The following is a 16,372-nucleotide window of genomic DNA, read 5'->3' on the forward strand; positions in this document are numbered from 1 at the left end:
ATTAATTAAATAGGAACTAAAAGCTTGATAACACAAAGGATTAGCAAAAGAAATAATAAGCATACTAGAAGCAATAACAAATAAAATAAATCACAATTACCAATAAACCTTCAAACAACAATACATTTTGACCATTTCTTCTCATGAAAGTTGCATGGAATTTAAAAATGCCAGCATGAATACTATAAAATCTTAAACAATGGAAAAAATAAGAAGGAAATATACTTCACACAGTTCAAACTTACATTTTCACATAGCTTCAAAAAATCTTATGATTTTATTTTTAAAAAATCATTTGATTATCGATTCACAACCTGGGTTAGGTACATGTAAATTAAATTTTAAAAAATTTCAATTAGATTAATAATTACTCATTCATATAAAATTATCAATGATATAAAATAAACTTTTAATTTATAACAGTTGAGTGTAAAATTGAAATTGTCATTATTATAAATAAAGAAAATATTTAAACAATCACACAAAAAAATTCGTCCATAAATATTATGCAGAAACAAGAACTAAAATACATTTGATCAATATAGTATTGAAAAATAAGTAGAATTGTCTAAGTAGAAAACATATATACATACAATAAAAATGAATAATTCAAAAAAAAAAAAAAAAAGTTGCAAGTTAAAAAAAAAATTTATAAGATGCAATATTATATAAGAGGAATTACAGTATACAGTTTGGATAAAGAAATGCATCTAACTATGTCTTTACAACAGCTAACAGAAACATATCAGCTAATAAAATATGAAGAAATAACAATATATTATATATATCATGAATTTAAAAATTAAAATGAAAAAAATACTTCAAAAATAAAACATTTTATCGAATTGCTGGTATAAAATTCAGATTTCATATTTTTCCTGGCTTTTTAAATTGAATTGCTAAGTGTAACTCAAGAGTTATTTATTATATTGTTGTTTTTTTTAAATGAGGAACAATCTACCTCCCCTCCCACAATACAGGTGCATACTACATATAACTATCTTTTAGTATGATCACACAGTATTAAAACACCCATAAAAAAAATGTATCTATTTTTGGAGTAAGGAACTGTCTTTTCTAAGTACTATAACTTTTTAAATTCATTTTTAAGAATTTCATGTATTTTGTTCTATTTTAAACATGGATCCTAAACATAAAGTTAATTATCTGCAAAATAAATTAAAGTTTAATTATCAGCAAAAACAAATATAATTAGGCATTCGAGTATACATAAAATATACTTTGAAGATACTTTAATTAAAGAGTAATTTATATCAGAAAATATAGAAAATTTTGGTTTAAATTTGCTAGAACTCTTAACTTTTTAAAATGAGAAATACTTTCTATAATTTTTTTTTATTGTATCTGTATTTTAAAGAATTTTGGCATTAGTCATGAATATGTATTTACTTTTAAGGGCACATAATTTAATAGTATTATATAACATATCATTCTGCAAGTACATAATTTTTTTGAAATGCAGAATGTTTATTTTAACTTCAGTAAAATTACCCCATATGCTTTGTTACACAATCATGACAAATTTCCATCATAAGCCAATGATTAAAAAAAAAAAAAAAAAAAAAAAAAAAGCTGAACTTATTAATGTATATTGTACAAAATATATATATCTTATGGATGAAAAAGCATAAAGGGATATGATATTTATGTTTATAAATGCAGTATTTCAGAGTATATGCTTTGCCTTTCTTCTTTACAATATCACATAACTTCTAAGATGTGTATGTAACTAAGACTAATGCCACATTTTAATCTTATTACCAAATCCAAAACATAATATTTAGAGAGCCATAGGTGCTCATGCTCGGAAAATAATTTTAAAATGCAATCTGAAATTGGCAAAATTAATTCTCAATATGTTTAAAGAACCAGTAATTTTTTTAAAAATATATAAAAAAACTCTTATAATATACAGCCTGAAAAAAATGAAATGGATTAAGACCCCCCCCCCCACACACACGCGCTCTTTAATTTTTAATATAAAAGCAACAGAGCAATGACAACAAAAATATAAATATATAGCTAAAATGCAGTTTTTAAATAAATATCAGACATACTAGAATGGAATATTTAGGATTGCCACTATGTTCCATATTATAACAACATATAAAATTTTAAACAACTTAATATAGCTCAAAGCAATATAAACTTTATAGTAAATTTTAAAATGTCCAATGATATTTTTAAAATAATAAGATAAAAATTTTAATCAGTAATGATAGAACAGCTTTAAAAAGATATCCGACACTAAATTCATTAGTCTCCAGTCAATTTTTAAATAATTTTATCATATAGACATAAATAGAATAAATGTAAAAATAATTTTTCTTTAAAAAAAACACTTTATAAATTCAAACTGATTTGTTAACAAAAATTGCATACGATTTCCAAAATAATCAATTAAAGTTGCAATAACTTTCAAGATTTTGTAGTACACTCAATTTTTTTAAAAAAATAAAGATAGTGATAATATTATATATATAAATATATAAACCTATACCAAACCCAGGTTGTAAATTTATTTACATACATCCAATTTTCTACCATAATTATAAATCACAGTATATTCATCTAGATCATTGTGGCACTTAAGTTCAAAACAAAACTCCATTCAAATAAAACTGCTTGAAAAGCAAAAGGAACACTCAAAATTTGACAAAAGCATCACAATATTAAAATTTATGTACATGTAAGTTGGTAAATACTAATAACTTACACTGTACACAGGGAATTATTCAAGCCTAGATATTATTAGATCAATAAAAATGTTCAATCAAGTAATTGAGAGAAATCTGGATTAGTGGGGGAATGGAAATGCTCCTGTGAATGTTGCTGTTGTGGCGGTGGCTGCTGCTGTTGCTGTTGTTGTTGCTGCTGCTGCTGTTGTCTAACAGAATCAGTATCTTTATTAGACTCCATTTCATCACTGTTTTCTAGTTGTTGATGATTATTATGGTTCTGAGAATTCATAGACCCAGATGCTAAAAGAGATAAACGTGACAGAGGTGTAGTGTGTGCAGCTATAGAACCATAGCAGCCAAGTCCTCCTGGGGACTGAAATGAATCATAGTGGCGAGTTGTGCCATGAGGCAGCCATCTGGAAACAGGAGTCAAGGGAGTTGGAATAGGAGTAGGGGGAGCTGAATAAAATGGTCGAGAATCTCGATCATGATTTTGCAAATGACCAGGAGTTCCAACAGGTAGGGGGCTAGTAATCCTAGATTGTTGGGAATTAATTAATCCACTACTGGTATGTATTTCTTGCATTTGATCATTCATATAATTTGGACTATGCATACTATTTGCATGCTGGAACAACTTACTGTGAATAAAAGGACGAGGGTTTGGCTCATCTTCAGGTGAAGGGCTTGATAAATGAGAAGGATGGGGACTAGGGGAATTATTCATATTAGGGGGCTGATTACATGACATTGGTCTAGAGAGCGGTAAATGACAATTCAGGGGAGGTTTCAAGTCAATGGGAGATTCGGAATATGGATTCCCCATTCCCTGATGGGGACTACGTATGTCAGGATGATTATTTTGAACCGGAGTCGGTAAGGGCTGTGGTGTGGTTGGAGAATTCAATGGAGAAGTTGTTGATGCTTGAGAAGACACCGGCGACGGCTGGATTGGAAATGGCTGCATGCGAGGCACTGTTGGCTGTCCAGCTTTCACCAACTGCCCAATATAAGTTCTATTTGCCAGACGAGAGCCAAACTGACGCTTGGTGGGTATTTGTCCCGCATGACGAGCCATATGAGTTTTCAAATTTCCTTTCTGGGAGAATGTTTTTCCGCAAAGTGTACACGGAAAACGGTCGTCTTTATTATGTGTTCTTAAGTGAGTCTGCATGTTACCCTTTTGGGAAAAACATTTCCCACATAAACCACATGCAAAAGGCTTTTCTTTCGTATGAACACTTCGGATGTGAGTTTTAAGGTTACCCTTTTGAGTAAATCGCTTGCCACATGAATCACAGCCATATTCTCTTTCACCAGTATGTATCTTCATGTGAGTATCAACATTACCTTTCTGTGTGAAGCTTTTACCACAAGCTTGGCATGCATAAGGCTTTTCCCCAGTGTGAATCATCATGTGAGTCTTAAGATTTCCTTTTTGCGTAAACAATTTATGACAAACAGGGCAGGGAAACTGCTTGGTGGGTATTGGTCTGGGCTTTGAATTTTGCATGCCTGGTGGCATTCCTGGAGGCATGCCCATGGAGGTTGGCATACCACTTGTCGGAACAACATTTGGGGGAGGGCCATTAGGTATAAGATTCATTGGTTTTCGTTCAGAGGGTGAATTTGTCATCACTGGACTATTAGTTGGTCGGGTTACATTTCCTGATGTACCATCATTTCGAAAAATAGTTAAGTACTGTTGACAAATTTCACATGGATATGGTTTATCTTTGGAATCAGGATGAGGGCATTTTGCAGGTGGTTCATTAATAGTTGACATTTTTTCTATATAATTAGATGCAGCTGCGAGTTGAGAAATGCCCGTTCCAAAATGTAGGTGATTCTTCTTCAAGAAAAGATCTGTTAAACTGGCTTGATAGCCAGGAGGCCAACTCTTCTGGGCAATAGAAGAGGAAGCCATCCAAGGATATGTACCGTTCTGCATGGCTAATCTTTATTTTCCAAACTTTTCGAGAGAAAATGAAGGAATCAAACTTATCTCAGAGAGCCAAGTTTGAGTTTGAGCAAAATGCTTTTATCTGGAAAAAACACAGTAGTGAGATATATGTAAAGAAACAACATATACATAATTAAAGCATTATAAAATTCTACAGTGACTTTAACTAATAAAAGAAAACATTTATTTAAAAGTTTCGAAATAACCATCTAATTAAGTACATAAAAAAAGTTTTAGAAATATGCTGTTTAACAACAGTTTTTCAAAGAAGGTCGTTCTTTTTTGCATTATTTCTTAAGGCTTGAAATTCAAAACTTACTGTGTTAACTTTTTTAGATGGAAATTTATTTAAGTCTAATCTAAATCTAATGACTATTAAAGGAATACTAGTTATGAAAATATGCATATCAATGCTGAATTCCTAACTGTAGAAGGATAATACTTAAATCAAAGACAGAATTATTATTATTTTCACAAGGAAAAATACCCCTAATTGAAATAAGAAATAGCTGGCTCAATATTTTTTAAAAACTTAAAAAGTTTTTTTTTTTTTTTTTTTTTTTAAACACTTGAATGAATTAAAACACTGGGTGTAATGGTAGTTTAACTTTGAGAAGAAAAATGAACAAGAAAAAATATTTTTATCTAAACATGAATTTTATCTTTTCATTTGATGAAATGACTCAAACAAATTTTAAAAAATTCCAAAGATCTGATATTATATTTTTCAGTAATGAATAATCATTTAAGGAAATATTATTCATTACTGAATAATATTTCGGAAACATATACATGGTATCATAGCATTTATCAGCAACATAATACATGGTATCCTGAAAATCTGGATAGGATTTTCAGGATACCATGTATTATGTTTCTGATAAATGCAAAACCATGAATAACTTTTGCAACAAAGTGTGAAATATCTTTAAATTCTAGCTTTGCCCCCAATTTATTAAAGTCTGGTTTTAAGTCTATATATAATACAGGGAACACTTAAAATAAATCTCCTTTGGAGAGAAAATTTATTAAAACAAAGTGATTTAACTTTAAGACATTCAGATTGTACAGAATTTTACTTTAGAAGTAATAATTTTTATTATAATTAATTAAACTAGATTTTGACATAACATTATCTAAACACTGACTTCAAATCAATAAGATTTCAAATAAAATTTATAGATTTTATATATATATATATATATCATCTCATTACTCCTCACTTATTTTTCATAAAATATTTATTAACACATAAAAAAAAACTATTATATACTTTGAAGAGTATGTAATCAACAAATGAATAGGAAATCATAATTTGCTTGAAGAGAGCTTTCATGATATTTTAAATAACTGTTTAAAACAAATTAAGTTACAAAAAAAAACACTAATAATTTATATTTATTACTAGCCTCCTCAGACGATTAGCTAGTTTGCCAGAAATATTAGTTATATTTGCTTTCAGATGAAACATTTAGATACGACTTCATGTTCATGATTCTGTAAATTTGTTTAATATTAAAGTATTGTTTTTTAAATTGTCTTACTTTAGTTCTATTTCTTGTCTATATGAGCCTTTCCCATAGTGACAGTCCTATAACATCATACAGTTATTTAAAAAGTAAAAATCCTGTTCATCTATCATCTAAATTTTTGATATTGCAACCACTTTTTAAAAATATATCTTGTAAACTGCACAGATGCAGATATTAAACAAAACCATTCTTCCTTAAGCTTTCAACAATCGCTGAAAATTACATGGTTAAATATTTGATGAAATAATGAAAATGGTTTGAATTTCAAGGCAACAATGCAATCTATTATCAGATATAACAATTTTTTTTTTTTTTTAAATACTACCTAAATTCTGTAAAATTTCCTATGTTTATTAAGCTGACATCATTAAAAAGACTATTCATATTTTTGGAAGAAATTGTGGGGAAATGCCAAATTAAGCTAATCATTTTTTTCATTCAATTTTTAATTAATTAAAATTTTCAGTTGCAACATTTCTGACCTCCAAATCATACATATACCAAATTTAATAGCTGTGGATCAAATGGTCTAGCCTGTAGAGTACCAATACGCATATGAATCTTTATTATTAGTGGAGAATACTGAAAAATCTGTTGACAACTAATCACAATTGTCTGCATTGAGCAATCATATTAACAAAATAAACTGATATTATAATATCTTGGTACAAGCATCTTATAGCAGCTTAAAGGACTATTAGGTAATTTTTTTTCAGATTACATTAAGCTCTATCCTATAGAATGTAACCATCTTAGTTACAAACCTTATTTACTTGGCAATAAAATTTGGGAACTGCTATAAGATATAAAAACTAGTATTTCTTAAATTATTGCTGTCAGGGGTGAATATTTACATAAAATTCCATGTGCTTTTCTTTCCCAAAAGACACAAATTATTAACCCTTTGATAGTATAATTTTAAGTTTAAATATTAGATATTAAATTTTATATTCATATAACACACACACACATACACACACAAAAAAAAAAGGATCAAAGGAGGGAAAAAAGTATTATTCCAAGAAAAGTCACATCTACATTTTTACTTATAATATTAAATAAAATAAAAATCATAATCAGAGAATTTTAAAATTACATGTTAAAATATCATTTCTGGTAAAATCAAATATATCATTTCTTTGAACAAATTCATATTTCTTACACACTACATATTAATTGTTTTCAAGCATAATACATAGATTGCAAAACAAAATATTCATTATTTTAAAAGTGTCTGAAACAGAAAATACTACTCACCATATTTCTATTTGATTACTTTTAGATATTCAGCTTTAACACAGATGCATAACTTAAGACGCGTAACTTTCATGATAGGATTGTGAATTTTTAAAATGAATATATATATTTATTGCAGCAATTAATCTAGAAAAATAGCAAAACATTTCTAAATTCTTAATAATATGTGAACAGAGCTGTTCAATATATTTCCATAGCTTAATTTTATGTACAACATACTAATAACATAATATTAAATATTTCCAAAAAAAGTATCATTATAATTTCCTCATTAAATGTTTTTCAATCATAAAAATGGTATCCGTAAAGAAAATTTTCCATTAGTCAAACACAAAAACTAAGTATTTGATAAGAAGTTTCAATAAAACAATGACCAAGTTTTTTTTAATAATAAATAATCTTACTTAACACTTAATAAGTAATCAAATTTCTGAAAGTACTTGCTAAGAAAAGAAAAAGATGAAAAACATGAATACCAAATTTAAAATCTTTTGTCTTATATAATAAATACTACAAAGAATGAAATAAAAATTGTTAGAGCGCAGATTATATTTATATGAAAAATTCTGAAATAATACTTTCTATGTAACAATAATAGAAATTAACATTGTAGATGCTCATAATAATTTGTACCTTATACAAAGTTTTATTTCCAGTAATCACTGGAAATAAAACTTTGTATAAGGTACAAATTATTGTGAGCATCACTGGAACTTATAATGTTAAGAAATTAGTGTTTGAAGGGCACATACATCTGCAAACTACAAAGTTAACCAAATTTTTGTATTTAAAATTTTTTTAAAAAAATAATAATAACAAGAGTAAAGAATGTGCATATAGATATTTTATCATAAAATATGCAAATAATATTAAGAAACACATACAATGATTACAAACACTTTTAAAGACATAAAATTACTTACCCATTTTTATGATAAATAAGGCGTGATAAAGCAAACTGCAGTTCACAGATACAAGACAACTTCCAAACACTCACTTTTTCTAAGAGAGTATAAATAAATAAATGATAATGGAATTATAATTTTAAAATATGAAATAAATGATTCACTCATTCCATATTAAAATTTTATTTTTATGTTATCACTTCTAATTCAGATTCTAAAACATACAATGTTGAAAATAGGGGGGGGGATATTTTGTAATAATTCATATTGATAATTATTTAATAAGATGGAAAGAAATATTTTGAGGGTGGAGATTATACGAACAATATATTTTAAAGAATTCAATCCTAAAATATAACAACTTACTTAACTCATTTGATGAATAGTTTTATTGTAATGATACATAAAACTAATCCACATTTTTAAAAATAGAACTTGTCCCAAATGAAGTTTACAAAATATTAACATAGATAATATTGTGAGAAAATTTATATAATTATTATGAAGTTAAAGACAATGTATTGATCCCAGAAAGAACCAGAAATGATAATTATGCAGTATATTAGTAATATATTTATATAATTCATGTATAATACAACAAAATTCTCTATGTTATAATACAATACTTTTATAAATGCTTATGCTATAAATTGTTTTAGTTTCAGTCAATTAAAATTTTATATTCTTCAAAGGATTCCACACCCATTTCATTAATGTGAATGTATCATTAAATAAAAATATTAATGAAATGTTCATTAGTTATTAAGATACAATTTAAAATTCAAATATTAACCATATGATTTTAATTAATGAACATAAAATAATTAAGTTAACAACAATTCCATTATTCTTTGAACATTAAATTAAATAATTTAGAAAAATTCAAACAGCATGGTATTAAGAATCATTTTTCAAGTAAGCAGCAAATTCTTTCATACAGCTAAAAGTAGGAAGTTCACATAACAAAAATACATATATACTTGAAGGTAGTACATATTAAACAATACTGCAATTACACACCAAATATGAAAAATTTCTACTTTTAAAAATTCACAAAGACAAATATGCATTTGTTTGAACCAAATGATTTAAGCTCTATTTAAATTGTTTCATATTTTTATTAGCCAAATGGAAGAAACGGTAAGATATTCATCTAATTCACATAATGCTAAATATGAATATTCACTATCTTAGCAAAATGGAAGGTTGCATAATTTATAAAAAACAAAGTGCTGTACAGTAAACGCTTCAGAAATAAATATTAATTAGACAAATTATAACAAATACTAAAATTATCAGAAAAAAAAATCTGAGCAATGAAACAAATACTTATTTGATAAATGAATTCAGTAATTATATAAAAATAGATATCTGAGAAGTAAACTTTAACAGTAGACATAAGAAATATAATAAAATAGCCTAAATCCTTTAATTTACAAGAATTATAATATTTAGATAATAATTATAAACAAAAATTAAAATATTAATCAATTTAATTCCCTTCTTAAATATTTCAAAAGTTTGTATTAGCTTTGGTAAATTTAATATATTAACCATTTGTTTTATATCTATAGACAAAACAGTATTCAAAATTTACATTACTGATTGTCAGAGAGCAAGAAAAACATAGCTTAACAGCAAAAATTCCTTTGAATAGGACAAATTAAGTAAAAATTTTGATGAATACAGCATTTCAGATTCTTTATAAAAAATAAAGTAAAAATAATGTTTATAGCAATAGAGATATAAAGATAATATATTGTGAAACATTCAAATGGTTGAAATCTTGTAAGCACTATATTCAAATCTCTCTATCTATTTCTATATATAAAATATACAAATGATAATGCTTTCTTTTAGTGAATATAAGAAGGGTGGCTTAAATAGAAAGTTAAAAGTTAGTACAGTAGTTAGGATACAGTTTAGCAAACTAAATTTAGTAGCAAGTTGGAATGTCAATTGGCAATTTACAGTAATAATGTGGTGCATGGACTAATTTTATCTTAAAAAATAAACATAAGTAATTTTAGAGAAAAAATAAGAACCAACCAAAAGGTAATTTTCCTTTGTTATAGAACTAAGAATTCAATGAAATAAATTATGTTAGGTATTTAACTAAGTAAATATCTAATTACAAATATCTACACAAATATAAACATAGAATAATAAACCAAAAATAACCAAATATTTTTTCACTAACATTGAAGCAAAGTTATTTAAAATGCTCTTTCTTTATGCAAGTTTCATTTGAAAAATCTTAATAAGACTTCTATCACATTAACTTATTTTATCATACTACAGCTAGCAGTATAAAGGAGGGGGAGGGGAAACACCTGCTTTTTATTAACAATCCAATTTTACATAAATAAGATAAAGAACTTGAATAAAAATCATACTAATTTTATTAAATATGTAAATATAAGGTTATTTTCTTTTAGAGATTTTTCTAACTTTTTCAATTTGTTCAATTTTCTCATAAAAAACTTTTCCATACTCATTACATTATTTATTTTGTAAGTAGCGAAAAGTTTCTGGATTACCAAACAAAGGCACAAGCTTTATATTCACTTTTAGAAATTTCCCTTTCTAAAAGAAATTTTTTCGTAAAGACATCAAATCAGATTCCAACTTTATACCATTGTCAACTATTTCTTTTGCGGTCTGATTCTACAAAAATAAATCTGATTGTTTCAAATGGGCTGAGGTTACTCAATTATAGTTTTACTAATTTATGAATAACAGATGCATTAAAAAAACAAAAATGGATTATCATTCTGATGTACATGTCAAACCAACTGAATATATCTCTACAATATACAAAATAGAGTCCCTAAATAGTTAGTCCCCAAATAGAGTCCCTAAAAAGTTATTATCACTTTCTCCTCTGCCCTAAAAAGTAGGAACCTTGAGCATTCTGAGAAAGTCAAGAGTACACAGATTTTTATTTTTAGAGGCCCATAGAGTAAAAAAACTGTCAAGTATACTACAAAATTTTTGCTTAGCCAATTTAATTTAAAATAATAAAACTACAATTTTTGAAACAAGATTATTTGGTAAACTTCATTTATCTAAGTTGCTGTATTTTCCCTGTTACGGCATTTACATGCATGCGAATATAAAGACCAATTTGGTGACAGATTCGATTCAAAATTTTGATATTCATTTTGATTTTGTTCAAAATTTGATAAAAACCTACAATTTGGATGTTAATGAATTCCAGCTCAAAACTTTTTGCATTATCTTGTTCAAAAATAGGTATAATTCCAAAAATGTTTTATTCAGAGGTTTAAATCAAGATGATTGCAGAAAATCTTGAGTTCAAATGTTTTGTCAATTGCATTTCTTTTTTACTAGTTAGTATATGTAAAAGTAAAAAAAGGAATTTTATTGGTATTAATTTATTTTTGTTATCTTTTGGCAAGAATAAGAAATGACCTAAAAATAACTTTGGAGAATCATGCACATTTTGCTTCACATTCATTTTTGGAAGCCTTGAATCATTTGGTGTTTCATTCACCACTTTTAGAAATGAAAGAAACACATGTTTTCCGTCATACAGTTAAAAAATTCTAAACTTTTGCACAAAAATTGTTTGAAATAAAAATATTTCAAAAATTCACTAGTGGTGAGTCACTAAATTATAATGAAATATAACTAACAAATGCTCTACAAATAAATAATGACATCGAGAAAAACACCTATTAACTGTTAAAAACCAGCACTAGCAGTTTTATTTGAATGCATAGAATTATCTATAAAAAGTAGAGATTTTCCCTTCTGTTTAAACAAGCAAAAGAAGATGAAAGAAGAGTCAAATAGATGAAAAGGATACATTTCCCCCATTCTATCAGTATTTCCCCAAAATGTGGATATATTTCCCCCCTTTATATCAGTATTTCCCACACTGTGATAACACTTTTTCCACTGACCTCCAGATTCATTGAAATCCATTACGCACTGAAAGATCCGACACCAAAAAGAAAGTGCAATCTATGTTCAGATGGACTTAGTATGGTAAAATATGATTATTATTTTTAACCAAAAGGAAAACATAAGCATCTGCACAAAAAGGAAAAACATTTCTAAGGCCCTTATACAAGGACCTTAAAAAATAAACAGTTTTTAAGGACTTTTAAGGATGGTACATACTATGAGCAATTATCAAATAATTAATCATTCTTTCTTTGGAATTCATATATACGTTTACAAGTTATTCAATGCATAATTTTAACTAAACATTAATTACATGCATGCAAATATAAAGACCAATAAAAGACCAGTTTGGTGATGGATTCGATTCAAAATTTTGATATTCATTAATGCTAACTAGAACTTAAAATGAGTATAAATTTAAAAAAATGTTGATATTACTTATAACAGCACAAAATGCTCATATAAACAATAGAAAAAAAAATATTTATTCAATAAGAATACGAGATAAGATATCAAATTCATGCTCCATTACCTTTTTGGACTCAAAAATACAACACAAGTGCAAGAAAAGGCTTTCGCATTTTAAAGATGCAAATATACTATCACTGATATTGCTGCATCATACAAAGCGAGTCTTTTTCAAATCTACATAAAAGAATAACATTGTTACAACAAAGATGTAAAACAGTCCAAATATATTTAATTTTTTAAAAATAAGTGATTATAATCAGAAGTCCAAAAGTTTATAGTTAAAACAAGTTTTAACTGCTTATCAACAACATGCCTAAATTAGATAATTTGAAACGTTTTCATCCTTCTCTTGTAACTTAAAAAAGTAAATAGTCAAATCAATGAGTCAAAGCTCTGTATTAAGTAAAATAGCAAATTATAAATAGTAGGTTAAGAGTTAAAATTTTATGTTAATAATAAATGTATTAATTAGTAAATCAATAATAAGAGGAAAGCAATAAAGGGGGGGGGGGGCACATAAATTGTTTCCTGCAGTAAAGTAAAATACACATTAAATATAATACAAATAATCTTGAATAAATTATAATTCTATTCAAAATATTAAATTGCATATGTATACAAATATAAAAAAAAAATCTTAAAATCTTTAGTTTTTTTTTTCACATTCATAAATGCAGAACTCTACTTCAAAACTGGAAAAATATCCTTCACATATTAAATATTTTTTTTCTGGCATTTCAACAATAAACTGACAAGAAAGTCCTCATATAATAATGAAATATAAATTTTGAAAATTAAAGCAATGCACTATAAAATGCAGATGGAATTATAAAAAAAATTAATGAATAAAAAGAGCATTAAAAACAATAAGGAACTGAACATTTCACAAAATGTACAAGTACATATCAAAGATTTAAAAACTAGAAATGGCCAGACAAAAACTAATAATATAGGCAGTATAAATTTGTTGAAAATAAAAGCTAAGTTACAACGATGGCAGGTTTATTTAAATTAGGATTATCTTTTAATGTTGTAATTCAGGAATTTTAGATAATATTTATTTAACACAATTTCTAAAGTGAAAAATATTTTGTTCTGAATAATTTTATTATCATAAATTTTAAAGTCCCAAGTTACCCTTCCCCCTAACTTAATGTAGAAAACATAAGTTACTTAAGAATTTTATACTCATGAGGAAGATGCAAATAATTCATTTATTTTACAGGCACTGAATAAAAAAACTGAACTCCATAAAATAATGAAGTGTTACAAATATAAACACTGAAAGAAAAATAAGTATGAATAATTGAATAATAAAATGAATTTATACGAAGAGTACTTGAGTTATTAGAAATATTGTAAAATTATTACAAAAAAAAAAAAAAAAATGAAATGATGTCAAAAATAATAAAATTCCATTTCAAAAACACTGAACATGTTTCTGCTTTAATATGCAATGCCTAACTTTAGAGAGAATTTAGAGTAAACCTTTGAATACATAATTTCTAGATGTAAATATAAAATACTTATATAAATAATAAAGATTGTGATTAAATTAAATGTCATAAAGAAAAAAATTCACAGAAATGGTTTGAAAATAAAATTCTGCAACTAGAGTGAACTGAGACTTGACAATGCCAAAACAAAAATAATTTGAATAAAAAATACATAAGATTTACAAATAATAATGCAACAATATGTATATTACTTAATCACATTGCAAAACAGAAGTCAATCTTGACATGTTACATGTTGATTTTTCTAACCCAAATTTATTTCTCATTAAGTTATATCTAGATTCTAAAAAGTTAAATATTCATATATATTTTTCCTATATCAAATGGATTAAAAAATTCAAAATGTTTTAATTTATAAAATCAAATAAAACAGAAAAATTTATAATCATTTACAAGTTCTTATTATTTTATAAAACATTTATTACAAACACAAAGGATTTCAACACAATCTTATACAAAATTTTTATCTTCACACAGGCCATGATCACATAATCATCTTTTTTAACTATTATTAATTACTATATCAGTGATAAAAAATATCAAAGATATGAAAAATGTAGAAAAATTCATGGATTGCACTTTCTTTATGAACTTACACTAAAATTTTAGTAAAATAATTTATAATTTTAATTGCAATGAAATGTATATAATCATTAGGAGAATACCTGAAAAATATCAATTACTAGTTAGGATTTAAATAATTTTAAATAATAATTTGCATAAAAAAGTATGTCTTTAAAAAAACAATAGAAGAATTTCAATTTGAACATTTTCCAGTTTATTTATTGCATATAAAATTAACAAATTCCAGAGATCTTTAAATAAAAAAAAAAGATTTATCTTTCATTCAGTAAATTTCTAATATAAAAATAATCTCAATATACAAAAGAAATATTTTATGAAATTAACATGTCTAACATTAAATGTTAAACTTCCTTTTTATTTAAATATTTCGGAAACAGAGAAAAATACATAATCCCAGCAAGTATTATGTGACCTTGATTTGAGAGTATGCAAATAGCAAAAATTTAATACAATAAAAAAAAAGTAAATTGAGGAATATGAACTTTGACAATAAGTAATATGATAAATAAGGACACTTTACTACAAAATATAAATTTTAAAATCATAAAATATTTATAAAATTTGCAAGAGAATGTTAAGTTCAATATCTGTCCATAAATTTCTTAACTAAAAGATAACAGTATTTGACAAGTAAAAAAAAATATTGATATTATTACATACAATATATTTAAAATATTTGATTATGTTCTCACTATTTTAATTTAAAAATATTAAATCAATCGAAATCCCATTTTAACGAATTCCTTACATTGACTTTTTTTTTTGCGTCTGATGTATTAGTTACGTTAACCATTTAAATAGGCCTAAATGTGATTCCCGATTGCAAGAACCTGAATGATAGAGATTTGCAAAACCTTGTAGGATTTTAAGACATTTAAAAGAAACTAGTTTCGTACTTACTTTTCGTGTAATTATCTTGCGATTGTACACAGCAATAGAATTTAGCTACTTTGAAGACTTGGAAGGCCAGTGGAATTCTGAAGCAATTTTAAAATCTTCCATCTAAGTCCAATAATTTCTTGTAACGATCTAAAGCCGCCATTCTAAAAAGAAAACCTGTCAAACTTTGACAGCGTTGCTACCGTATTAACCGTCACAGTCAGACGGAATGCATAAGTCAAACAGCTGTGGTAAAAAAAAAGGTCTAGGCAGACATACAATAAAAAACCGCTGTCTGGATGTTACGATATCGTGTAATAATATTTCACTTAAAATATAAGTCATGCTACAACATTATACAAAAACAAAACAAAAAGATAAAATTTAGTTACTAATCTTTTTGAAATTAAGCCACAATTTCAATTAAATTTTGCTATATATTTTATTAAAAGCACGTAGAAAAAAAATTACAGAAAAAAAAACGTCCTGGCGATGGCGGCTTTAAATTTGTTTTTGTTTTGTTAAGTTTTACCACCTAACGGGAAAAATAAAAACATGCTTTTTTTTTCTGCTACATTTGAGAACAATGTATCTTATCTTTTGCCAGTGTTTAAATTGAAATAAATAA

General features: G+C 26.1%; 1 protein-coding gene across 1 annotated transcript; it reads right to left on the reverse strand.

Annotated features, from left to right (window-relative positions):
* Nucleotides 1–2,442: 2,442 nt before the first annotated feature.
* LOC129985313 (zinc finger protein GLIS1-like) lies at nucleotides 2,443–16,281 on the reverse strand. The gene is made up of 4 exons (XM_056095297.1): nucleotides 15,766–16,281; nucleotides 12,825–12,937; nucleotides 8,378–8,456; nucleotides 2,443–4,747 (listed from the first exon to the last, which is right to left on the reverse strand). Exon 4 carries the CDS (start codon nucleotides 4,651–4,653, stop codon nucleotides 2,791–2,793), a length of 1,863 nt encoding a protein of 620 aa, XP_055951272.1. The 5' UTR covers nucleotides 4,654–4,747; nucleotides 8,378–8,456; nucleotides 12,825–12,937; nucleotides 15,766–16,281; the 3' UTR covers nucleotides 2,443–2,790.
* Nucleotides 16,282–16,372: the final 91 nt, after the last annotated feature.

Source organism: Argiope bruennichi, chromosome 9 (assembly GCF_947563725.1).
Source record: "Argiope bruennichi chromosome 9, qqArgBrue1.1, whole genome shotgun sequence".
Lineage (NCBI taxonomy): Eukaryota > Metazoa > Arthropoda > Arachnida > Araneae > Araneidae > Argiope > Argiope bruennichi.

What these genes read in the sequence shown, in the direction of transcription:
- LOC129985313 (XM_056095297.1), bottom strand. Translation starts at nt 4,653, where the DNA reads ATGCAGAACGGTACATATCCTTGGATGGCTTCCTCTTCTATTGCCCAG.